Source organism: Bombina bombina, chromosome 12, assembly GCF_027579735.1.
Source record: "Bombina bombina isolate aBomBom1 chromosome 12, aBomBom1.pri, whole genome shotgun sequence".
NCBI lineage: Eukaryota > Metazoa > Chordata > Amphibia > Anura > Bombinatoridae > Bombina > Bombina bombina.
Genome location: NC_069510.1, coordinates 51,382,689 through 51,408,193, shown reverse-complemented (window position 1 = coordinate 51,408,193; position 25,505 = coordinate 51,382,689). Strand labels below are relative to the sequence as shown.

The 25,505-nt window shown below is 38.0% G+C and overlaps 1 protein-coding gene across 1 annotated transcript in view; it reads left to right on the top strand.

The window, feature by feature from the left end:
- ABCA2 (ATP binding cassette subfamily A member 2) overlaps positions 1 to 25,505 on the top strand; it is a 312,411-nt gene that overhangs the window by 121,622 nt on the left and 165,284 nt on the right. Inside the window, 1 exon segment of the mRNA XM_053695443.1 lies at positions 25,025 to 25,136. Coding sequence (XP_053551418.1) covers positions 25,025 to 25,136 — 112 coding nt within the window.

The following is a 25,505-nucleotide window of genomic DNA, read 5'->3' as shown; positions in this document are numbered from 1 at the left end:
GTAACAAACACCCACAGCAGATTTCCTGCAATATATGCACTATAACAGGTTTGTAGAAAGGTGTTGTTAATTTATTTGAAGAATATCTATAAAATTAAAGTTAATTACAAATAAAGCAACATATCTAGGAAATGAATATATTGCACAAATATTACTTTTTATCAAGACTTTTATGTCCAGTTAACCAACATTTCATTTCTAATACATTTCTTTTACTATGTGGTTTAATTTCTTCAAAAGGATTAAAGGGACACTGAACCCAATTTTTTTCTTTTGTGATTCAGATAGAGCATGCAAGTTTAATCAACTTTCTAATTACTCCTATTATCAATCAAAATTAAACTTTCATGATTCAAATACAGCATGCAATTTTGACCAACTTTCCTGTTTTACTTCCATTATTTATTTGTGTCATTCTCTTGATATCCTTTGTTGAAAAGCATACTTGGGCAGGTTTAAGAGCAGTAATGCACTACTGGGAACTATGCTGCTAATTGGTGGGCTGGCACATGTATGCATCTTGTCATTGGCTCACTTGATGTTTACAGCTATCTCCCAGTGGTACATTGCTGCTCCTTCAACAAAGGATACCCAGAGAATGAAGGGAAATCTGATAAAATATGTCAATTGGAAAGTTGCTTCAAATCATATGCTCTAGTTCTGACTGGTTTTCAAACCTGTCCTCGAGGCCTCCCCCAACAGCCAGGGTTTCAGGATTACCTTGGATGAGAGCAGGCTAAAAGTAACCATGTTTAAAAAATAAGCTGGATTATTTCACCTGTTCTCTTCTTCAGATATCCTCAAAATGTGACCTGTTAGGGAGACTGAGGGCAGTTTTTAAAACCGTGATCTAATCTGAATCCTGAAAGGAAAAAAATTGAGTTTCATTTCCCCTTTAATAAACAATAAAAGGGTAAAGGATTTCAATCAGGAATTCCAAGGCAATGTTTTGAAATGAAGCAAGAACTTTATTACACAATGCTGCTGTTGTTCCGCAAAACCGTATTGCCAGCTCAGATTATTATTTTTTTATAGATTTGGAGACAATTTGTTAAGTAGAATAGAACTGATTTTCCAATTTCTTTTAAAAGCTTTGTGGCATTGAGTCCCTGCTTAGTGACTGAATTTTCTGCAAAGTGAGATCTGTTTATTTGCATATCTGACATGCAAGTGGATGCTTTAATTCTAACCTCCTCAACCTGGCTATTGATTAAATAAAGATAGTCAGTCCCTTGCCACCCACTGCAAATTATTTATTTTTTTGCCTTTCAATAATTATGCAAATCGGGTCTTATTTTGCACAACGCTATTCCTGTTTTATATTATTAATTATAGCTCATTTGGTCTTATATAAGGCTCCCCCCTCCTATACAATAGAAGCCAGTAATCTCTACAGCTGTCTGAATAAATGCGTTCGTAATTTTATGCGCTCAGCTTTCTACATAAAATGAGTATACGTATTGCTACATAAATTATCCCCAGCATATCCTTTATTTCTGTATCGAGATCTCCTATATTGACTTTATGAGATTAGGATTTAAGGCCGTCAGCCTTTCCTTACCAAGACATTTTTCATCCTGGTTGGCGTTTTAACGTTAACGCTGGTTACTGCTTCTTTTCTATTAACTTCTAAAAGTATATAAATCTAACGTCTATTTTTTTATAGTGTTCCAAAATTAAAATGGATACCAGTATAGAGAATTAGAGGATACAAAATAGTCCCAGATTAAAGGGAACTTTAAGTGTAAAAAAAATATAATTATTTCATAAGAGCATTTTTAAATTAAAACATTCATCTCTCTTTCTCTTGTAAGATGTATCGAGTCCACGGATTCATCCATACTTGTGGGATATTCTCCTTCCCTACAGGAAGTGGCAAAGAGAGCACCGACAGCAGAGCTGTCTATGTAGCTCCTCCCTTAGCTCCGCCCCCCAGTCATTCTCTTTGCCTGTTTAACTGCTAGGAAGGGTAAAGTGAGTGTGGTGACAGGGAGGGTCAGATCCTATGGATAAAAAATTAGAGGGTCTCCTAAAGAAAAATTTTTGTTCATCAAGGTTTTCTTCTCCAACCTATTGCATGCATTGTTCCTGTAACTACTGCAGCTGCTTTCTGGTTTGAGGCTCTAGAAGAGGCTCTCCAGGTGGAGACTCCATTAGAGGATATTATGGAGTAGAATTAAGGCCCTTAAGTTGGCTAATTCTTTCATTACAGATGCCGCTTTCCAAATGGCTAAATTAGCGGCAAAGAATTCAGGTTTTGCCATTTTAGCACGCAGGGCGGTTATGGCTTAAGTCCTGGTCTGCTGATGTGTCATCAAAAATCTAAGTTGTTGAACATCCCTTTCAAAGGAAAGACCCTATTTGGGCCTACACTGAAAGAAATTATTTCAGACATCACTGGAGGGAAAGGCCATGCCCTCCCTCAGGATAAAATAAATAAGATGAGGACCAAACAAAATCATTTTCTTTCCTTTCGGAACTTCATAGGTCCCGCTTCAGCTTCCCCTGCAGCAAAGCAAGAGGGGAATTCTGTCCAATCCAAGTCAGTCTGGAGACCTAACCAGGCTTGGAACAAAGGTAAACAGGCCAAGAAGCCTGCCTGCTGCCTCTAAGACAGCATGAAGGGGTAGCCCCCGATCCGGGACCGGATCTAGTAGGGGGGCAGACTCTCTCTCTCTTCGCTTAGGCAAGAGATGTTCACGATTCCTGGGCTTTAGAAATTGTGTCCCAAGGATATCTTCTGGACTTCAAAGACTCCCCCCCAAGGGGGAGATTTCACATTTCTCAATTGTCTGCAAACCAGACAAAGAGAGAGGCGTTCTTACGCTGTGTAAAAGACCTACATACCATGGGAGTGATCCGCCCAGTTCCAAGAGCGGAACAAGGGCTAGGTTTTACTCCAACCTGTTTGTGGTTCCCAAAAAAGAGGGAACTTTGAGACCGATCTTGGATCTCAAAATTCTAAACAAATTCCTCAGATTACCATCTTTCAAGATGTGAGACTATTCGGACTATTCTTCCTCTGATCCAGGAGGGTCAATATATGACTACCGTGGATTTAAAGGATGCGTATCTACACATCCCTATTCACAGAGATCATCATCAATTCCTCAGATTCGCCTTTCTGGACAGGCATTACCAGTTTGTGGCCCTTCCTTTCGGGTTGGCCACGGCTCCCAGAATTTTCACAAAGGTGGCTAGGGTCCCTTTTTGGCGGTTCTAAGACCGCGGGGTATAGCAGTGGCGCCTTATCTAGACGACAACTTAATTCAGAGGCGTCGACTTTCCAGCTAGCCAAGTCTCACATGGACATCATGTTGGCTTTTCTGAGATCTCACGGATGGAATGTGAACATAAAAAAGAGTTCTCTCGTCCCTCTCACAAGAGTTTCCTTCCTAGGGACTCTGATAGACTCCGTAGAAATGAAAATATTTCTGATGGAGGTCAGAAAATCAAAACTTTTAATCACTTGCCGAGCTCTTCATTCATTCCTCGGCCATCAGTGCTTCAGTGTATGGAGGGTAATCGGACTCATGGTAGCGGCAATTGAAATAGTTCCTTATGCCCGCCTACACCTCAGACCACTGCAACTATGCATGCTCAAACAGTGGATTGGGGATTATGCAGATTTATCTCCTCACTGCATCTGGACCAAGAGACCAAAGATTCTCCTTCTCTGGTGGTTGTCTCAGGACCACCTGTCTCAGGGAATGTGTTTCCGCAGGCCAGAGTGCTCATAGTAACGACAGATGCCAGCCTGCTGCTGGGGTGCAGTCTGGAAATCCCTGAAAGCACAGGGCTTATGATCTCGGGAGGAATCTCTCCTCCCAATAAACATTCTAGGACTGAGAGCGATATTCAATGCGCTTCAGGCATGGCCTCAGCTAGCTGCGGCCAATTCATCAGATTTCAGACGGACAACATCACGACTGTAGCCTATATCAATCATCAAGGAGGGAACACAGAGTTCTCTAGCGATGATGGAGGTAACCAAAATAATCCGATGGGCGGAGGATCACTCTTGCCATCTCTCAGCAATCATATCCCAGGGGTAGAGAACTGGGAGGCGGATTTCCTAAGTCGTCAGACTTTTCATCTGGGGGAGTGGGAGCTCCATCCGGAGGTATTTGCCCCAGCTGACTCAGCTATGGGGCACACCAGAATTGGATCTGATGGCGTCCCGACAGAACGCCAAACTTCCTTGTTACAGGTCCAGGTCCCGGGATCCCCAGGCGGTACTGATAGATGCTCTAGCAGTGCCCTGGTCCTTCAATCTGGCTTATGTATTTCCACCGTTTCCTCTCCTCCCACGTCTGGTTGCCAGAATCAAGCAGGGAGAGAGCTTCGGTGATTCTGATAGCGCCTGCGTGGGCCACACAGGACTTGGTATGCAGACCTGGTGGACATGTCATCTGTTCCACCGTGGACTCTGCCAATGAGGCAGGATCGTCTAATCCAAGGTCCATTCAAGCATCCAAATCTAATTTCTCTGCGTCTGACTGCTTGGAGATTTGAACGCCTCATTCTATCAAAGCGTGGTTTCTCTGAGTCGGTCATTGATACCCTGATTAAGGCTAGAAAGCCTGTCACCAGAAAATCTATCATAAGATTTTGGCGCAGACATCTTTGTTGGTGTGAACCCAAGGGTTACTCATGGAGTAAGATTAGGATTCCTAGAATTTTGTCCTTTCTCCAAGAAGGATTGGGAAAAAGGGATTATCAGCTAGTTCCTTAAAAGGACACAATATCTGCTTTGTCTATTCTTTTACACAAACGTCTGGCAGATGTCCCAGACGTTCAAAAGCGTTTAGTCAGGCCTTGGTCAGGATCAAGCCTGTATTTAAACCTGTTGCTCCACCATGGAGCCTAAATTTGGTTCTTATGTTCTTCAAGGGGTTCCTTCTGAACCTATGCATTCCATAGATATTAAGCTTCTATCTTGGAAAGTTTTGTTTTTAGTAGCTATCTCTTCGGCTCGAAGAGTTTCTGAGTTATCTGCTTTACAGTGTGACTCACCTTACCTAGTTTTTCCATGCAGATAAGGTGGTTTTGCGTACCAAACCTGGGTTTCTCCCTAAGGTTGTTTCTAATAGGAATATCAATCAGGAGATTGTTGTTCCTTCTCTGTGTCCTAATCCTTCATCAAAGAAGGAACGTCAGGTTGCACAATCTTGATGTGGTTCGTGCTTTAAAGGTTCTACTTACAAGCAACAAAAGATTTCCTGTCAAACATCTTCATTGTTTGTTTATTCTGGTAAACGGAGAGGTCAAAAGGCTACGGCTACCTCTCTTTCCTTTTGGCTGAAAAGCATCATCCGTTTGGCTTATGAGACTGCTGGCCAGCAGCCTCCTGAAATAATTACTGCTCATTCTACTAGAGCAGTGGCTTCCACATGGGCTTCTAAAAATGAGGCTTCTGTTGAACAGATATGTAAGGCGACGACTTGGTCTTCGCTTCATACTTTTTCCAAATTTTACAAATTCAATACTTTTGCTTCATCGGAGGCTATTTTTGGGAAAAAGGTTTTACAAGCAGTGGTGCCTTCCGTTTAAGGGGTACCTGTCTTGTCCCTCCCTTCATCCGTGTCCTAAAGCTTTGGTATTGGTATCCCACAAGTATGGATGAATCCGTGGACTCGATACATCTTACAAGAGAAAACAGAATTTATGCTTACCTGATAAACTTCTTTCACTTGTGATGTATCGAGTCCACGGCCCGCCCTGTCTGTTTAAGACAGGTAGTATATTTTATTTAAAAAACTTCAGTCACCACTGCACCCTATAGTTTCTCCTTTTTCTTCCTAGCCTTCGGTCGAATGACTGGGGGGCGGAGCTAAGGGAGGAGCTATATAGACAGCTCTGCTGTGGGTGCTCTCTTTGCCACTTCCTGTAGGGGAAGGAGAATATCCCAAAAGTATGGATGAATCCGTGTACTCGATACATCACAGAGAGAGAAAATTTATCAGGTAAGCATAAATTCTGTTTTTTATTGTGTTTAACTTCTTAAAAAGGGATCAACAGTTTTACTATATGAACACCCCCATTCTGCTCCAAATAGGGATATGTTCAGTGACTAGAGCATATGCACGTATGCCTACTTCTCATTGGCTAACCAGCTGTATCCTCTTCTGAAGTGACACGAGCACAATATTGACCAATTTCAATTTGTTATATGAGAAGAATTTTGCAATGAATAATGCAGTTTTATTTTGTGAATAAATTGTTTTGGTGATTTTTTTTTCTTTTTACTGATTTCCCTGTCACCCCAGAAAAAGGATCCTTGCTAACCAATCACAAACTAATACAGGTAGCCAGGGTAGTTAGGGAAAGAATTCAAGGATTTGTAGCATTTAGCTAAGGTGCTGAATTAGGCACTATTAGATTAGATAAGGTTAGTTAAAATTTAACACTTTATTTAACATATATTCAAAGACAGACAATTTACTTAAATGGATCACTCCGTAGAAACAAACAATCGTAAATTGTTTCTATATCTTATCATTCCAAGTGGACCCAACTGTAACATCATAAAACCAAACCTAAACCGAAAGGTAAAGGTAAAAAATAAAAGGGCTACGTGGCTCTATAAGAGTACTATGGTGGTGAATTTTGTATTGAATAGGTTTCGAGTTTGAATCGTACAGTGCTCACACAGGCTATGCGCTCAAAGAGCGTCCTCCTACCTGCCGTACTGCTGAGATTTAACTCAGTCAGCCGATTTCTAGCTGGTCCCCTATCAATCAATATCTCAACATCGTACAATCTCAGTGTATCTGTCAGGATTTGTATATACTACAGTTGCTAGGATTTCAAAGGTATATATATATGTATATTAGCGATTTCCGTTCAAAGTGCTTATCATCACTACTTGAACTAGTTCTGAAAAATATATAGGCACCATAAGCCCTTTTATCAAATCAGATTATTACCCTTAGATCGCTATATCTATATATTGGTAAAAATGAACACTTTTGAAGCGGCAACAATAGTAGCCAAACAGATTATTTGTATACTAAGTTTCTAACACCACGCTAGAGTTCCAGAGCACGCCCACCGACGCGTTTCGTCACTTGTACGTGACTTCGTCAGGGCATAGGGCCCGCCCAGCCTCAAATGCCGTCTTTTATCCTCGATAGTTGCCATGGTAACGGCTTTTTGTATTGCGGAAGTGTCCACCGCAATATCTACGGCTAGTAAGTGTTATTCGCCGATATTACTGTTAGGTAATGTGTGATATGTCCGATGTAGGCAGAATACATGTCATTTATCTCAGATTGTTACAAGGAGCATTTATGCAGTAATGGAGAGATATCCTCCAACTGACTGGAATGATTTTTACAGACACATCAGCAATTACATATGTATTGTTTGTTTTTCACAATAGTGAGTGCGTTCTATTTCTGAGAATCTTTTTATGAAAATGTCACAGCAGATTATGTTAAACAATATTATTGTTTAACATTAGGACGAAGGGGTTAGATGTTTATTGAACACAAGTCTATAGGTATAACGCATACTCGTTTCAAAAGGTTTTTATTCTCTAGTGTCAAACCGAAAATTCAGTATGCATCTATTGGGTAATACATGAATGTAAAGGAATGTATGTCTATGTGACTTAGTGAGCAAATCCTAATTCTGTTGCTCACTAAGCGGATATGCATGTAATTTCCAACTATATATATAGTCATCTTTAGTAGCTACATCCCTTACTTCTTGCTTTATTACCAATATATAGACTTAGGGTATAGATCTTTGATTCGATCTTTAAATTAGAGAGTGATCTCTAGAGAAAGCTCTTATAAGAGATTGCCTCATTTAAACCCTTTGGTGATGCAGATTTTAGTTCATGTATCCATCTGCATTCTTTTTGAAGTAAGAGTTTATTAATATCACCCCTCTCTGCCCCTAAGTTTTAGTTGTTCTATGGCAAAGAAATGTATCTGATTTTTCTCTTGTGGATGAACTGTGTTCATATGCTTAGCTACTGGTACATTTCTGTCCCATTTTATGTCCCCAATATGTTCAAGGACTCTTGTTCTTAATTCCCTTGAGGTTTCACCTACATAGATTAGGGGACATTTGCACATGGCTACGTAGACCACCTCTCTTGTTCTACAGTTCATAAATTCCTTTATAGGGTAATTTTTCCCTGTTTTTGGATGAACAAATTGTTTCATTGGGGACATATTTTTACACGCTTGGCAGCGGCCGCATTTAAAGAACCCTTTAGTTTCTTGAAGCCATGTTTTTTTGAGGATTCTGTACAAAGTGACTCCTAGTCAGGGTGTCTTTTCAAGTTCTGCGATCTCCTATTAGTTATCTTTGGTCTATCAGCGATAACTTCAGACAATTCAGGGTCCTCCTGTAGAACGGGCCAGTGTTTTTGAAATATATGTTGAATACTGCTGTGTTTTCATCAAATAAAGATAAAAATACCACAGTAGAAAGTTCTTCTACAGAGTCAGAATTGTCAGAAGAAGAATCAACACCAATAACCGCAACTACAACTATAACACCTATGACGGAACCATCCATCTACTAGGATTTTTTTTAGAGAAAGATCAGTTCCCACCAAAAACAAATGTAAAAACAAGACAACAGAAACAAGAGAAAACCAAACAAACAGAAATAAAAGACAATCAATTACAAGTCATCAATTTTGGCAAAAATTACTCTGAGACATGACACCATAGTTTACTATCTAAAGGGCTTTCCTTTATCCCTACCCCTAAATATGACACCTTTAATTGGGTTAAAGACACACATTTGTTTGCCAGAAAGCTGGCATTACACAAATACCACAAGGAGGCGAATAAAGCATGCCTTATGGATATGGGAGTGGATGAAGAGGACTTAGAAATTGTCACTCTAATGAAAACACTATTAGATGAAAATGATGACACAGATGCTATACAAACAAATAGCATTGTGAAAACCAAAGAGTACCTTCATGCCCACAATCTCCAAATATCCAACGATAGACAAATTTGTAACATGGTAACTACAGAACTTGAAGCCCTTAATCGCAAAAGTAAAACTAAAAAGAATCTTAGTTTTTAAAGAAAGAGAAGCATTGGCAGAATTAACCAACAACACTGATATAACAATTAAGAATGCCGATAAGGGCGGTAACTTGGTTTATCATGTCAAACCCTCAGTACAAAAAGATGTGTCTTGATATTCTAACAAATAAAGATAATTATGAAATTTTTATCTAAAGACCCGACACTAATATATATAAAAGAACTGAAATCTATATTAGACAAAGGGTATGGTGAAAGAATTATTACAAAATCAGAACATCAATATATGAGGTGAATCGAAACCCAGAGTAGCTACATTTTACAGCCTGCCAAAAAGTTCACAAAAACCTACTGTCACCCCCAGGAAGGCCCATAGTATCTGGAAACGGTTTGCTTGACTGAAAAAGTCAGCACTTTCTTAGACAAGAAATTAAGACAATATGTACACACACTGACATCATATGTCCAAGACACGAAAGAAGTTCTAAATGCTTAGAAAATGTTTATGTTAGCGAGAATACACTACTAGCAAGCATTGACGTTGAGAGCTTATATTCAAATATATCACACTCTCTAGAAAAACAGGCTGTACAATTTTTCTTAAAAATGACAAACCCAAAAGGCAGTGAGGCTGATGACTTTGTAATTGAACTACTTGATTTTGTGTTACAACACAATTACTTTCTTTTTTGATAATAAAGTATACTTGCAGAGAAAAGGGGCACAGCAATGGGCACATGCTGTGCCCCCACTTATGCAAATTTGTTTTTAGGCTGGATAGACATACATATGTCCTCAATGAGGAAAATGAATCCCTTTATGAAGTATATGGATTTATTCATTCGCTACATCGATGATGTGCTTATACTATGGACAGGTTCCAAAGAGAACTTTAATGATTTTATGTTATGGCTAAATGACAATACTCATGGTATGCACTATACCTCTGTGATTGAAGAAACAAGCATTTCCCTTTCTAGACTTAGAAATTCGAAAAGAGTGCGATGGATCCCTAAGTACAAAATTATTTAGGAAAGAAACAGCCACTTAACAATCTCCTAAACTGGAAAAGTTACCATCCTAAAAGCCAAAGGATGGGCATCCCATATGGCCAATACTTGAGGGCTAGGCGCAACTGCAGTTCATTAGAAGATTTTGGAACTGGGAAGCTCAAGAGCTAAGAAAAAGGTTCAAAGAAAAGGGTTACCCTAATAGATGCCTCAAAAAAGCTACCAAAGAGCTAAGGCACTAGAGAGAGCACCCCTACTACAGGAAAAAATAGATACTGACAGAAATAAAGACAGTCAGCAAATTAGAATTATAGGGTACATTTGATGAAAAACACAGCAGTATTCAACATATATTTCAAAAACACTGGCACATTCTACAGGAGGACCCTGAATTGTCTGAAGTTATCGCTGATAGACCAAAGATAACTAATAGGAGATCGCAGAACTTGAAAGACACCCGGACTAGGAGTCACTTTGTACAGAATCCTCAAAAAACATGGCTTCAAGAAACTAAAGGGTTCTTTAAATGCGGCCGCTGCCAAGCGTGTAAAATTATGTCCCCAAATGAAACAATTTGTTCATCCAAAAACAGGGAAAAATTACCCTATAAAGGAATTTATGAACTGTAGAACAAAGAGAGGTGGTATACGTAGCCATGTGCAAATGTCCCCTAATCTATGTAGGTGAAACCTCAAGGGAATTAAGAACAAGAGTCCTTGAACATATTGGGGACATAAAATGGGACAGAAATGTACCAGTAGCTAAGCATATGAACACAGTTCATCCACAAGAGAAATATCAGATACATTTCTTTGCCATAGAACAACTAAAACTTAGGGGCAGAAGGGGTGATATTAATAAAACTCTTACTTCAAAAAGAATGCAGATGGATACATGAACTAAAATCTGCATCACCAAAGGGTTTAAATGAGGCAATCTCTTATAAGAGCTTTCTCTAGAGATCACTCTCTAATTTAAAGATCGAATCAAAGATCTATACCTAAGTCTATATATTGGTAATAAAGCAAGAAGTAAGGGATGTAGCTACTAAAGATGACTATATATATAGTTGGAAATTACATGCATATCCGCTTAGTGAGCAACAGAATTAGGATTTGCTCACTAAGTCACATAGACATACATTCCTTACATTCATGTATACCCAATAGATGCATACTGAATTTTCGGTTTGACACTTAGAGAATAAAAAACCTTTTGAACGAGTATGCGTATACCTATAGACTTGTGTTCAATAACATCTAACCCTTCGTCCTAATGTTAAACAATATATAGTTTAACATAATCTGCTGTGACATTTTCATAAAAAGATTCCTCAGAAAATAGAACGCACTCACTATTGTGAAAAACAAACAATACATATGTAATTGCTGATGGTCTGTAAAAAATCATTCAGTCAGTTGGAGGATATCTCTCCATTACTGCATAAATGCTCCTTGTAACAATCTGAGATAAATGACATGTATTCTGCCTACATCGGACATATCACACATTACCTAACAGTAATATCGGCGAATAACACTTACTAGCCGTAGATATTGCGGTGGACACTTCCGCAATACAAAAGCCGTTACCATGGCAACTATCGAGGATAAAAGACGGCAATTTGAGGGCTGGGCGGGCCCTATGCCCTGACGAAGTCACGTACAAGTGACGAAACGCGTCGGTGTGGGCGTGCTCTGGAACTCTAGCGTGGTGTTAGAAACTTAGTTACGAATAATCTGTTTGGCTACTATTGTTTGCCGCTTCAAAAGTGTTCATTTTTACCAATATATAGATATAGCGATCTAAGGGTAATAATCTGATTTGATAAAAGGGCTTATGGTGCCTATATATTTTTCAGGAACTAGTTCAAGTAGTGATGATAAGCACTTTGAACGGAAATCGCTAATATACATATATATATACCTTTGAAATCCTAGCAACTGTAGTATTACAAATCCTGACAGATACACTGAGATTGTACGAATGTTGAGATATTGATTGATAGGGACCAGCTAGAAATCGGCTGACTGAGTAAATCTCAGCAGTACGCAGGTAGGAGGACGCCTTTGAGCGCATAGCCTGTGTGAGCACTGTACGATTCAAACTCGAAACCTATTCAATACAAAATTCACCCACCATAGTACTTTATAGAGCACGTAGCCCTTTTATTTTTTACCTTTACCTTTCGTTTAGGTTTGGTTTTATGATGTTACAGTTGGGTCACTTGGAATGATAAGATATAGAAACAATTTACGATTGTTTGTTTCTCTACGGAGTGATCCAATTATAAGTAAATTGTCTGTCTTTGAATATATGTTAAATAAAGTTGTTAAATTTTAACTAACCTTATCTAATACAGGTAGCCCTCAGTTTACGCCGGGGTTTAGGTTCCAGAAGGAATGTTGTTAATATCGAAACCGTTGTAAATTGAAACCCAGTTTATAATGTAAGTCAATGGAAAGTGAGGGAGTTAGGTTTCCAGCCCCCTCTCAAAATTGTCATAAGTAACACCTAATACATTATTTTTAAAACTTTGAAATGAAGACTTTTTAAATGCTAAACATCATTTATAAACCTAAATAAAATAATCACACAACACAGAATATATAATTAAACTAAGTTAAATGAACAAAACATTTGCTAAGCAGCATTATAAAACATAATAAAATAATCACACAACACCAGACTTCACTTGCATTTTTCTGCAAACAGTTCTTTCTATGCATTCCAACTGGACTGATTTATAGACAGGAGATCTTGTTCCTTTGAAATCTGCTCGATAGCTCAGGTCTGGTTAAACTGATTAATTATCAGCTTGCTTGGCTTTGCTGCAACACAAGCGGGCAGCTCCACCTACTGGCTATAAATGCACTGCTTCTCAATGCTTTTCAATAGCAGTCACATGACTGGAAAAAAAGGTTGTTATTCTGAAACGGTGTAAATTGAACCTTGTAAACCGAGGCCCCATCTGTACACATAAATAGGCTTTGAACATGAATTGTTGTTTACACATGGGCAGTTAAAGAAAAAGATTGGATTAGTTCTGCCTTCTTGTCTTCCCTTAAAGGGATATGAAACCCAATTTTTTTTTCTTTTATGATTCAGATAGAGCAGGCTATTTTAAACAACTTTCTAATTTACTCCTATTCTCAATTTCTCTTTGTTCTATTTCTTTGAAAAGCAGGAATGTAAACTTAGGAGACAGCCCATTTTTGGTTCAGCATCTGGATAGAGCTTGCTGATTGGCGTCTAAATGTAGTGACCAATCGGCAAGCGCTATCCAGGTGCTGAACCAAAAACGGGCCGGCTTCTAAGCTTTACATTGCTGTTCTTTGAAATGAAGATACCAAGAGAATGAAGAAAAATTAATAATGTGAGTAAACTCGAAAGGTGCTTAAAATTGCATGTTCTGGTTCATGAAAGAAAACAAAATTGGATTTTATATCCCTTTTTAAATTGCATGATCTCTTTAAATCATGAAAGTTTAATTTTGACTTTAGTGTCTGCTTATAGTGTAGGCAAAGCAACTTTTAGCAATAAATCAGTAATTTCATCCTTTAGCATATATTTGCTATAAATTACTCAGAATCCTAAACACATGGGGTATTCCTAAATGGATAGCAATTATTATGAAAGAAATCAGCATTTTTTTTTATTTATTTCCCCCTATATTTAGTATTAATATTTATTTTTTAATTTATGTACCCATATAGTTATCACAAGAAAGCCCTGTTTGTCCATTAAAAAAATGTTTATAATATAAATGGCTGCACGTAAAGGGTTCGGAAAGTCAAAATTAAACTTGTATGATTCAGATAGATAATGCAATTTTAAGACACCATTTAAATTCACTTTTACTTTCAAATATACTTGTTTGTTTGGTATCCTTTTGTTGGAAAGGAATATGAACATATCCTATTCTACTGGGATCTAGCTGGTGATTGGTGGCTACGAAAATGTGTCTTGCATATATTCCCCGTATTTATCATTGTGCGAGTGAATGCTCGTGCAATGACACCCCCGTACCCTTGTGCAACCAATTACTTGAGAGTAGGGCTTATCAGTTACCCCAGTCAAGTGAATCTGGGGTGATTGTTATCTGCCAAATCCAAGTTGGCGAGAGGGTTTATGAAGCAGCGGTTAAACCTCTGCTTCATAAATTTCAGTTGCAGGTTCAAATGAATGAGCCTGCAACCGATCAAGGCATTCGCCTCATGATAAATCTTTCCCATAGTCCCATTTGTGTTATCCATTCACCGCAGGATACAGATGATAATCCAATCAGAAGCATACATACATATGCATGAGCCAATCACTGGTCATATCTTCATCTGTAGCGGATATGACCAGTGATTGGTTTATGCATATGTCTTTATGGGAGTGTTCCCGGAGTGCTAGTTTAGCTACACTGACCTGATTGTATAAAACTATATAATATACTTTTTACCTCTGTGATTACCTTGTATCTATGGCTCTGCAAAACTGCACCCTTTTTTCAGTTCTTTTTTAACAGACTTGCATTTTTAGCCAATCAGTGCTTGCTCCTAGGAGCTTCACGTGCCTGAGCTCAATGTTATCTATATGAAACGCATGAACTAACGCCCTCTAGTGGTGAAAAGCTGTCAAAATGCTTTCAGATTAGAGGTGGCCTTCAAGGTCCTACGAAATTAGCTTTTGAACCTCCTAGATTTAGCTTTCAACTAAGAATATCAAAAGAACAAAGCAAAATTGGTAATAAAAGTAAATTGGAAAGTTGTTTAAAATTACAGGCCCTATTTAAATCTTAAATTTTTTTTTTTTTAGTGTATACTGTCCCTTTAACCCCTTAAATGCCAGAAGCTTGGGCAGTGTTGCATTGGTCACTGCTGGCATTGAGGCCTTTGTAATATTTTGGCTTTAGCATTTTTGTTGGCATTATATTTGTGTCACCAATATTCTGGTAGTGAAGTGGTAAATCAGACTTTTTCAACCCGCTAGTATTTTTAGGCTCAAGGAACATAGTGTGTCTATACTAGGTGTTTTATAGTCTTACAAATAATGTAAGTGACAATGTACTTGTAAGATGCTCTCCTTTTTAATGTGCTCCAGATTAGCAATTTTATCTGCTTGGTTGTATTAAATTGTTAACAAATATTTCATTTACCTTTATTTTATCATTTTAATGAGTTACTTTTGCCTGTTGAAATTATCACTATACTGAAAATGTTATTTCTGTAGTATCTGCCATGTTAAAGCTACGGGAACAAGCGACAGCAACAGAAATCAGCCTCCTAGTGTAAGGTTGGAAAAAGAGAGCCCAGTCCATTTGAAAGGGTGTTCCTGTAGGCATCTTTGAATACAATTAACTCTTATTAGCTATTTTCCTGATTACATTGTTTCTTTATGACTTGGAAATAACATTTCAGGAGCAGGGGGTCCCCCGTCTGCTAGGATTTACTTCCACAGGACAGAACTGACTAGACCAGTGATGTTACTATTTAAAGGGACGTGACACCCAAAAATGTTATTTCATGATTCAGAAAGAGCATACAAATGGAATGTAATCTTATTTACTTTATTATCAAATTTTCTTTGTTCTCTTGGTATCTTTTGTTGAAAAGCAGCGACATAAGCTCAGGAGCGAGCACAGTGCTGAAGCAATATATGGCAGCAGTTTTGCAAGAATGTTATTCATTTGCCGAGCACTAGATGGCAGCACTATTTCCTGCCATGAAGATCACCTGACGCCTACCTGGGTATCCCTTCTACAAAGAATACCATGGGAACAAAGCAAATTTGATCATAGAAGTAAATTAAATAACTTTATTAAAATTGTATTCTCTTTCTGAATCACAAAATAATTGTTTGGGTTTCATATTTCTTTAAACCGTTCAGACACTAAATGATATAGACATCTGAGTTCTTATTGGTGTATTATGCAATTCTGTTCTACTCTCTTGCGGCTAGATACGGGTTGTGCGATAGGGTAAAAAAGCAGCGTTAACAGGTGCTAACGCTGCTTTTTTACGCCCGCTGCTATTACGAGTCTTGCAGGTTTAGGGGCACCGCTCACTTTTTTGGCCTTACCGCAAAACGACTTACGTAAACTTCGTAAAGTCTTTTTTCTATGTGACTTCCATAGCCGGTATTATGAGTCTGTCCTGGGAGGGCCAAAAAGTGAGCGGTACACCCTCTCCTGTCAAGAGCCCTACCGCATTTGAAAGTCAGTAGTTAAGAGTTTTATGTTACGGCGTTGTACCATAAAACTCTTAACTAAAGTGCTAAAAAGTACACTAACACCCATAAACTACCTATTAACCCCTAAACCAAGGCCCTCCCCGCATCACAAACACTAAAATAAAAATTTTAACCCTTAATCTGCCGCTCCGGACACCGCCCGCCACCTACATTTATACTTATTAACCCCTAATCTGCTATACCCAACATCACCGACACCTACATTAAATTTATTAACCCCTAATCTGCCGCCCCCAACGTTGCCGCCACTATAATAAACATATTAACCCCTAAACCTAAGTCTAACCCTAACACCCCCTAACTTAAATATAATTTAAATAAATCTAAATAAATATTCCTATCAATACTTAAATAATTCCTATTTAAAACTAAATGCTTACCTGTAAAATAAACCCTAAGCTAGCTACAATATAACTAATAGTTACATTGTATCTAGCTTAGGGTTTATTTTTCTTTTACAGGCAAGTTTGTATTTTATTTTAACTAGGTAGAATAGTTATTAAATAGTTATTAACTATTTACTAACTACCTAGCTAAAATAAATACAAAAGTACCTTTAAAATAAAACCTAACCTAAGTTACAATAACACCTAACACTACACTATAATTAAATACATTAAATACAATTACCTAAATTAAATTAAATTAGCTAAAGTACAAAAAAAAAAAAATAACAGAAAAAAAAAAAAAAATGACAAATATTTAAACTAATTACACCTAATCTAATAGCCCTATTAAAATAAAAAAAGCCCCACAAAATAAAAAAAAAACCCTAGCCTAAACTATCAATAGGGCCTTTTGCGGGGCATTGCCCCAAAGTAATCAGCTCTTTACCTGTAAAAAAAAAAAACAAACACCCCCCCAACAGTAAAACCCACCACCCACACAACCAAACCCCCCTAAATAAAATACTATCTAAAAAAACCTAAGCTCCCCATTGCCCTGAAAAGGGCATTTGGATGGGCATTGCCCTTAAAAGGGCAGTTAGCTCTTTTGCCGCCCAAACCCTAACCTAAAAAAAAAACCACCCAATACACCCTTAAAAAAAAAACTAACACTAACCCCCTGAAGATCGACTTACCGGAGACGTCCTTCATCCAAGCCGGCCGAGGTTCCTCAACGAAGCCGGGAGAAGTCTTCATCCAAGCCGAGCGAAGTGGTCCTCCAGACGGGCAGAAGTCTTCATCCAGACGGCATCTTCTATCTTCATCCATCCTATTGGCAATCAGCCAATAGGATTGAAGTTCAATCCTATTCGCTGATCCAATCAGCCAGTAGGATTGAGCTTGCATTCTATTGGATGACGTCACGTAAAGGTACCTTCATTCAGCTTTAGTCGTCAGATGAAGAGGATGCTCCGCGTCGGATGTCTTGAAGATGGACCCGCTCCGCGCCGGATGGATGAAGATAGAAGATGACGTCTGGATGAAGACTTCAGGGGGTTAGTGTTAGGTTTTTTTTAAGGGTGTATTGGGAGGGGGTTTTTTTAGGTTAGGGTTTGGGCGGCAAAAGAGCTAACTGCCCTTTTAAGGGCAATGCCCATCCAAATGCCCTTTTCAGGGCAATGGGGAGCTTAGGTTTTTTTAGATAGTATTTTATTTGGGGGATTTGGTTTTGTGGGTGGTGGGTTTTACTGTTGGGGGGGTTGTTTGTAATTTTTTTTACAGGTAAAAGAGCTTATTACTTTGGGGCAATGCCCCGCAAAAGGCCCTTTTAAGGGCTATTGGTAGTTTAGGCTAGGGTTTTTTTTTATTTTGGGGGGGGGGCTTCTTTTATTTTAATAGGGCTATTAGATTAGGTGTAATTAATTTAAAGATCTGTAATTTGTTTATTATTTTCTGTAATTTAGTGTTTGTTTGTTTTTGTACTTTAGCTAATTTAATTTATTTAATTGTATTTAATGTAATTAAATACATTAAATACAATTACCTAAATTAAATTAAATTAGCTAAAGTACAAAAAAAAAAAAACAGAAAAATTTTTTTTTTACAGATATTTAAACTAATTACACCTAATATAATAGCCCTATTAAAATAAAAAAGCCCCCCAAAATAAAAAAAAACCCTAGCCTAAACTACCAATAGCCCTTAAAAGGGCCTTTTGCGGGGCATTGCCCCAAAGTAATCGGCTCTTTTACCTGTAAAAAAAAAATACAAACACCCCCCCCCAACAGTAAAACCCACCACCCCACACAACCAAACCCCCCCAAATAAAATACTATCTAAAAAAAACTAAGCTCCCCATTGCCCTGAAAAGGGCATTTGGGATGGGCATTGCTCTTAAAAGGGCAGTTAGCTCTTTTGCCGCCCAAACCCTAACCTAAAAAAAAAAAAAACACCCAATACACCCTTAAAAAAACCTAACATTAACCCCCTGAAGATCGACTTACCTGGAGACCTCTTCATCCAAGCCGGGCCGAGGTCCTCAACGAAGCCGGGAGAAGTCTTCATCTAAGCCGAGCGAAGTGGTCATCCAGACGGCATCTTCTATCTTCATCCATCCTATTGGCAATCAGCCAATAGGATTGAAGTTCAATCCTATTGGCTGCTCCAATCAGCCAATAGGATTGAGCTTGCATTCTATTGGCTGTTCCAATCAAGCTCAATCCTATTGGCTGATTGGATCAGCCAATAGGATTTTTTCTACCTTAATTCCGATTGGCTGATAGAATTCTATCAGCCAATTGGAATTTAAGGGACGCCATCTTGGATGACGTCACTTAAAGGTACCTTCATTCAGCTTTAGTTGTCAGATGAAGAGGATGCTCCGCGTTGGATGTCTTGAAGATGGACCCGCTCAGCGCCGGATGGATGAAGATAGAAGATGACGTCTGGATAAAGACTTCTGCCCATCTGGAGGACCACTTTGCCCAGCTTGGATGAAAACTTCTCCCTGCTTCGTTGAGGACCTCGGCCCGGCTTGGATGAAGACGTCTCCCGGTAAGTTGATCTTCAGGGGGTTAGTGTTTGGTTTTTTTAAGGGTGTATTGGGAGGGGTTTTTTTTTTAGGTTAGGGTTTGGGCGGCAAAAGAGCTAACTGCCCTTTTAAGGGCAATGCCCATCCAAATGCCCTTTTCAGGGCAATGGGGAGCTTAGGTTTTTTTAGATAGTATTTTATTTGGGGGATTTGGTTGTGTGGGTGGTGGGTTTTACTGTTGAGGGGGTTGTTTGTAATTTTGTTTTACAGGTAAAAGCGCTTATTACTTTGGGGCAATGCCCCGCAAAAGGTCCTTTTAAGGGCTATTGGTAGTTTAGGCTAGGGGTTTTTTTTTTATTTGGGGGGGGCTTTTTTTATTTTAATAGGACTATTAGATTTTTTTTTGTACTTTAGCTAATTTAATTGTATTTAATTTATTTAATTATAGTGTAGTGTTAGGTGTTATTGTAACTTAGGTTAGGTTTTATTTTACAGGTACTTTTGTATTTATTTTAGCTAGGTAGTTATTAAATAGTTAATAACTATTTAATAACTATTCTACCTAGTTAAAATAAATACAAACTTACCTGTAAAATAAAAATAAACCCTAAGATAGCTACAATATAACTAATAGTTACATTGTAGCTAGCTTAGGGTTTATTTTTACAGGTAAGTGTTTAGTTTAAAATAGGAATTATTTAGTTAATGATAGGAATATTTATTTTGATTTATTTAAATTATATTTATAAAGTTAGGGGGTGTTAGGTTAGACTTAGGTTTAGGGGTTTATGACTTTAGTATAGTGGCGGCGACGTTGGGGGCGATATATTAGGGGTTAATAAATGTAGGGAGGTTGCGGCGACATAGGGGGCGGCAGATTAGGGGTTAATAAATATAATGTAGGTGTCGGCGATGTTGGGGGCAGCAGATTAGGGGTTAATAAGTATAATGTAGGTGGCGGGCGGTGTCCGGAGCGGCAGATTAGGGGTTAATAATTATATTGTAGTTGTTGGCGATGTCGGGGGCGGAAGATTAGGGGTGTTTAGACTCGGGGTTCATGTTAAGGTGTTAGTTGTAAACATAAATTTTATTTCCCCATAGGAATCAATGGGGCTGCGTTAGTGAGTTATACGCTGCTTTTTTGCAGGTGTTAGACTTTTTTTCAGCCGGCTCTCTCCGTTGATTCCTATGGGGAAATCGTGCACGAGCACATTACACCAGCTCACCGCTGACTTAAGCAGCGCTGGTATTGAAGTGAGATTTAGAGCAAAATTTTGCTCAACGCTCACTTTTTGTCTTTTAACGACGGGTTTCGGAAAACTCGTAATACCAGCTCTGTTTGTAAGTGAGCGGTGAGAGATAACTGCTCGTTAGCACCGCATAGCCTCTAACGCAAAACTCGTAATCTAGGCGTTGGTTACTACAAGGGAGAGTGATCCAAAACCTGGATATCTCTTCCTAAATAGGGAGCGGTTGTCTTTGTGTAAATTGCATGAAGTTCATTTGTTCTCGTCATTTGATTTCAACATTTGTGAATGTTTTATGTTTTGATTGATTATTTTTTTTCTCCTTCTCCATGAATACGTTTTAATTTTGGTTCTCCTTCATCACTGCCTGACTCTACACCGCATGCTGCAGTCTGTAAGTTGTGGTTTTTCATTTCCGTTTGTTTGTGTGCAGCAAAGCATTCTGGAATCGCTCTGCAGCAGCCATTTTTTTAAAAAATGGCTCTTTTTTTTCCCCCCCCTCCACCATGTTTAGTAGGGATTGTGACCAGAGAGTAAATTTGAGATGTGTTTCTTGAATCTAACACACACTGTATAAATTGGAACGATCTTTATGCATGACTGAGGCAGAATATGATACAGCTCACTGCTCTATTAATAATCATGTGCCACAAGTCATAGAAAATAATTTATATTTTCTCACACACAAAATAGTCTGTATGTTATACAGCAAAGCAGCCTTCTTGGCTAGAAAAATGCTTCGTACCAGGATCTTGTTTAATCCAAACATTAATCAAAATCTAATCAGAGGCATTAGATAGACTTTTAGCCTACATGTGACCTCCTGTCACTAAGCCGTAGGCTATTTGCTTGCACAATTTGTCCCCTGCACATGCACTGAGTGACAGTAACGTCCAACAACATGTTACTAATGACACACAGAGCATGTAAAAATGTTCATACATGGGATCCATGATCCTATCTGCAGCGAGTTGCATGGTTATTAAAGGGAGAGTAAAGTCTGTTATCAAATTGACTTTGTTCCTTTTGGTCCTTTGTTGAAGTGTGCATTGTCTTTAGCACTCTATGGCAGCAGTGTTTACAAAAGTGCAAAGTATTTCTAATATAGGGTGCACTCTCTGGAGCCTACATAGGTATGCTCTTTCAATAAAGAATACTAAGAGAACAAAGCAAATTTGATAATTAAAGAAAATTGGAAAGTTGTTTAAAATTGCATACTCTAAAAATATTTGTTTTTCAATTTGACTTCACTGTCCCTTTAAAGGGACACTATTCTTAACAATTCTTTGTTCTTTCTAAAAGGGAATGTTTCAAAATGTATTACAGCACTTTGAATATGCTGAATATGAAAGTGTTTTTTTTCTGTGGGACTTCTCCCCACCAGCCTCTGAGCTGTGTATACCTAAGTAATAGGTGTACACAACCATTAATTTCCTGTTAGACTAAACCGCTTTTGGTTAACCTTTTTTTATACAAACAATTACATGCTGGTTTATATATATATATATATATATATATATATATATATATATATATATATATATATATATATATAATATATATATATATATATATAAACACAAATCAAGCAATACACCCTTTAAGCTAAAATATTAACAGCAACTAAAAAAAAAATGCTTCTGATGATATATGATATATCCCTTTAACATAGCTCGTTAAATTGTCCTATGTACACGTTTTAAAAGGGTAGAAAATTAATCTTGTCTTGTGTATGAAAGATTACCCACGTTTTTTGTGTGTCACTGGTAAAGTAAATAGTACACAAATTACGCTATGTACTGTACCAAATCTACAACATTCTCATATTCTGTTTCATCTGCTCGGAAAGGAAAATTCTTATAGACATCTAAATTTAGTAAAGGAAAAATTATTTTGAGACAGGTCACAATTTCTAGCTAACATGGATTTTTCTTTTTAAAATGTTTTCCATTTTCTCTGCTGTCTTAACCTATGAAAAATAATCATCTTCTCTAGACCTGTGATGGAAATGCTTCCTATAGACTAGTCTACGCTAGGAGTAGATACCCAAGAAGCTATAGTGGAGGAATTAATTTAAATAAGGAAAAGTCAGAGCCAGGAGAGTGGAACTGTAAATTTACTACTCTGAAGTATTTTTCAAAGATGACAAGTTTGTTATAAAGGATAAGGCAGAGATAACGTTTTTTTTAATAAAGTATTTTAGAGCCTTTTAGTTCATCATTTTTTTTCTTTAAATGGATAGTCTAGTCAAAATTAAACTTTCACCATGCAATTTTAAGCAACTTTCTATTTACTCCTACTATAACATTTTTCTTCATTCTCTTGGTATTTATTTCAAAAAGCAAGAATGTAAGCTTAGAAGCCAGCCCATTTTTGGTTCAGACCTGGGTAGCACTTGCTGATTGGTGGCTACATTTAGACACCAATCAGCAAGCGATACCCAGGTGCTGAACCAAAAATGGGCCAGGTTGTAAGCTTTTATTCCTGCTTTTTCAAATAAAGATAGCAATAGAACGAAGAAAAATTAATGATAGGAATAAATTATAAAGTTGCCTAAAAATGCATGCTCTATCTGAATCATTAAAGTTTAATTTTGACTAGACTATCCCTTTAACTTTAAAATTAATTTGAGATCCTTTAGTTCCTGGTCAATTAACAGCCTTTCTTAGGTTCTCGATGATCTAAATATGGTGAGATTAAAGGGCCATGATACCCAAATGTTGAAACACTTGAAAGTGAGGCAGCATAGCTGTAAAAAGCTGACTAGAAAATATCACCTGAACATCTCTATGTAAAAAAGAAAGATTTTTTTTACCTCAAAAGTTCCTCAGTAGCCACATCCCATTGTAAAGGACTTCTAAGCAGCAAATCAGTATGTCTGTCCTGGGACAGCTAAGGGAGTGAGCCTCGTGCACTCTCATCTTATTTCCCTATTCAGTTTAAGGAAGTTTACTATGAAATCTCATGAGAGTGAAGTCAAATCTCATGAGATCACAGTAAAAGAGTTCATGACCTCAGCACTGCTGATGCTGATTGGTTGCTGTTCGTTTCTTCATTTTTTTTTTTACCTGCAGCTGAGCAGCAGCTGAGTATAACTTTTTACACAGAACTTACTCTGCTGAGCTGAGGAAATTGTGAGGTAAAATCTCTTCCTTTTTTACATAGAGATGCTCAGGTGATATTTTCCTGTCAGCTTTTTACAGTTATACTGCATCAGTTTCAAGCGATTTAGCATATGAGTATTATGTCCCCTTAAGTATTGTGAGTACTTTGAGGCTCTTCAAATATTTTTTTGAAAGGCAAACTTTAACTGTTTATCTAGCTATACAGGGCTCTGGCTGTGTTAGAGACACATATATTACCAATATAATGATTAAAAAAAATGACACCAAAGATTTTGCCTGATTTCTCTCAAAGCCAATGAGTTTTTGATCATCACGCCCATAGGGGTATATTTATGAAGCAGCGGATGCTGCTTATGCCGTGCATGCCTTCAGGCTCGCCGGAAATGTAAGTTAAGAAGCAGCGGTCTTAAGACCACTGCTCCTTAACTCATGGCGGACAACAATCATCCCGATCAGATACAATCGGGATGATTGACACTTCCTGCTAGTGGCCGATTGTGCGTGGGGCGGCATTGCCAAGCATTTCACTAGAAATGCTTGTGCAATGTTAAATGCTGACAACATATGCTGTCGGCATACAGCGATGTTGGGCAGACATGATCGCTACAGCGGATCATGTCTGCCCGACAGTTAATAAATCTACCCCTTAGTCTTGAGAGTCAACCATGAGAAAAGAAATGTGCTATGAAGTGTAGCCAAATGCATATAAGTTATCTAAATTAATTCAGACGTTTTTAGTAGGGTCATAAATTCTCTTTAAAAAACTTAGTATGATTTTTGCATTTATTTAGGAAATCTACTAAGTATGAGTGAAGTCCACGAGTCTCCTACAACCTCCATAGATCTCTTGTCTGTTTCTTTACTTAGCACTTTAAGGTTGCTCCATGGAAGCCCATTTGTGGTGTAACCTGTAACCTGGGACCTCTGACCTTCTGGACTCATATCTTTACTAACCTCTTTATTTTAACCTTCCTTTTGCTTTTGGTGGTTGGGACTTTGCTTATCTCCTGTTGTAGAGAACTATCACATACTACAGTCCTCTACAGAGAATGTAATGTTTATTACTATTGATATTAATATCACTGTCTTTTATATGTAAATATTTTAATATACTTTACCTTTCAAATCCTACTTTTTAATTCCACAATTCCTATTCTATTTTCTTCTGGTCTTTCTCACCCACATTTTTTCTCTCTTTGTCCTCTTTCTCTATGTATCTTTTGATATCTATCTCTTTCCCTATCTGTCTCTCTTTGTCGTCCTCGGTTTCCTTTCTCTCTCTTCTATCTGCCTCTCTTTCCTCTCTCTTCTCCCATCCACTTACCCTCTTATTCATTCCCTATCATTCTTGTTTTTTAATTATTTCATTACTTAATTTCACACCCTTTTTCTATTTCCTTTCTGACACACTCTGAAATACCCTCTGTCACCCCTCTATTTTTTCTTTGTTTTCTGTTCAACAGCTTTCTACACAGCAGCCCCTCTGACGACAGCAGGGATATTACCGGTTATGCAGTCCTTATGCCCTGATGGTCAAAGAGATGAGTATGGATTTCTGCAGTACACCAATTCTACGTGAGTACTAATCGCAGAATGTACATAAAAAAACACTGTGATTTTAAGATTCCTTGTGAACTAGAATCCTTCAAATAATCTGTAGAACAATATGGTCATAGAATATAGCTTAAATACTTGGAAGCACAAACCAGTATCCCACCTTTGAGGATTGTTAATGATCTCCCATATTGATTCAACCTTGTCAACGTTGTAATTGCTGGATTGGAAAATTACCCACCAAGTCATGATCAGTTATGAAAGTGTGAAAGCTGATAGACCTTTTTTAAAGTGGCATTAAAATAGGCAGGGCCAGATTTTCCCTAAGGCAGAGTTGGCAATTCCTTAGGGGTGCTGATCTTTAAAGGACATGTCGCCAGCACTTAAAAT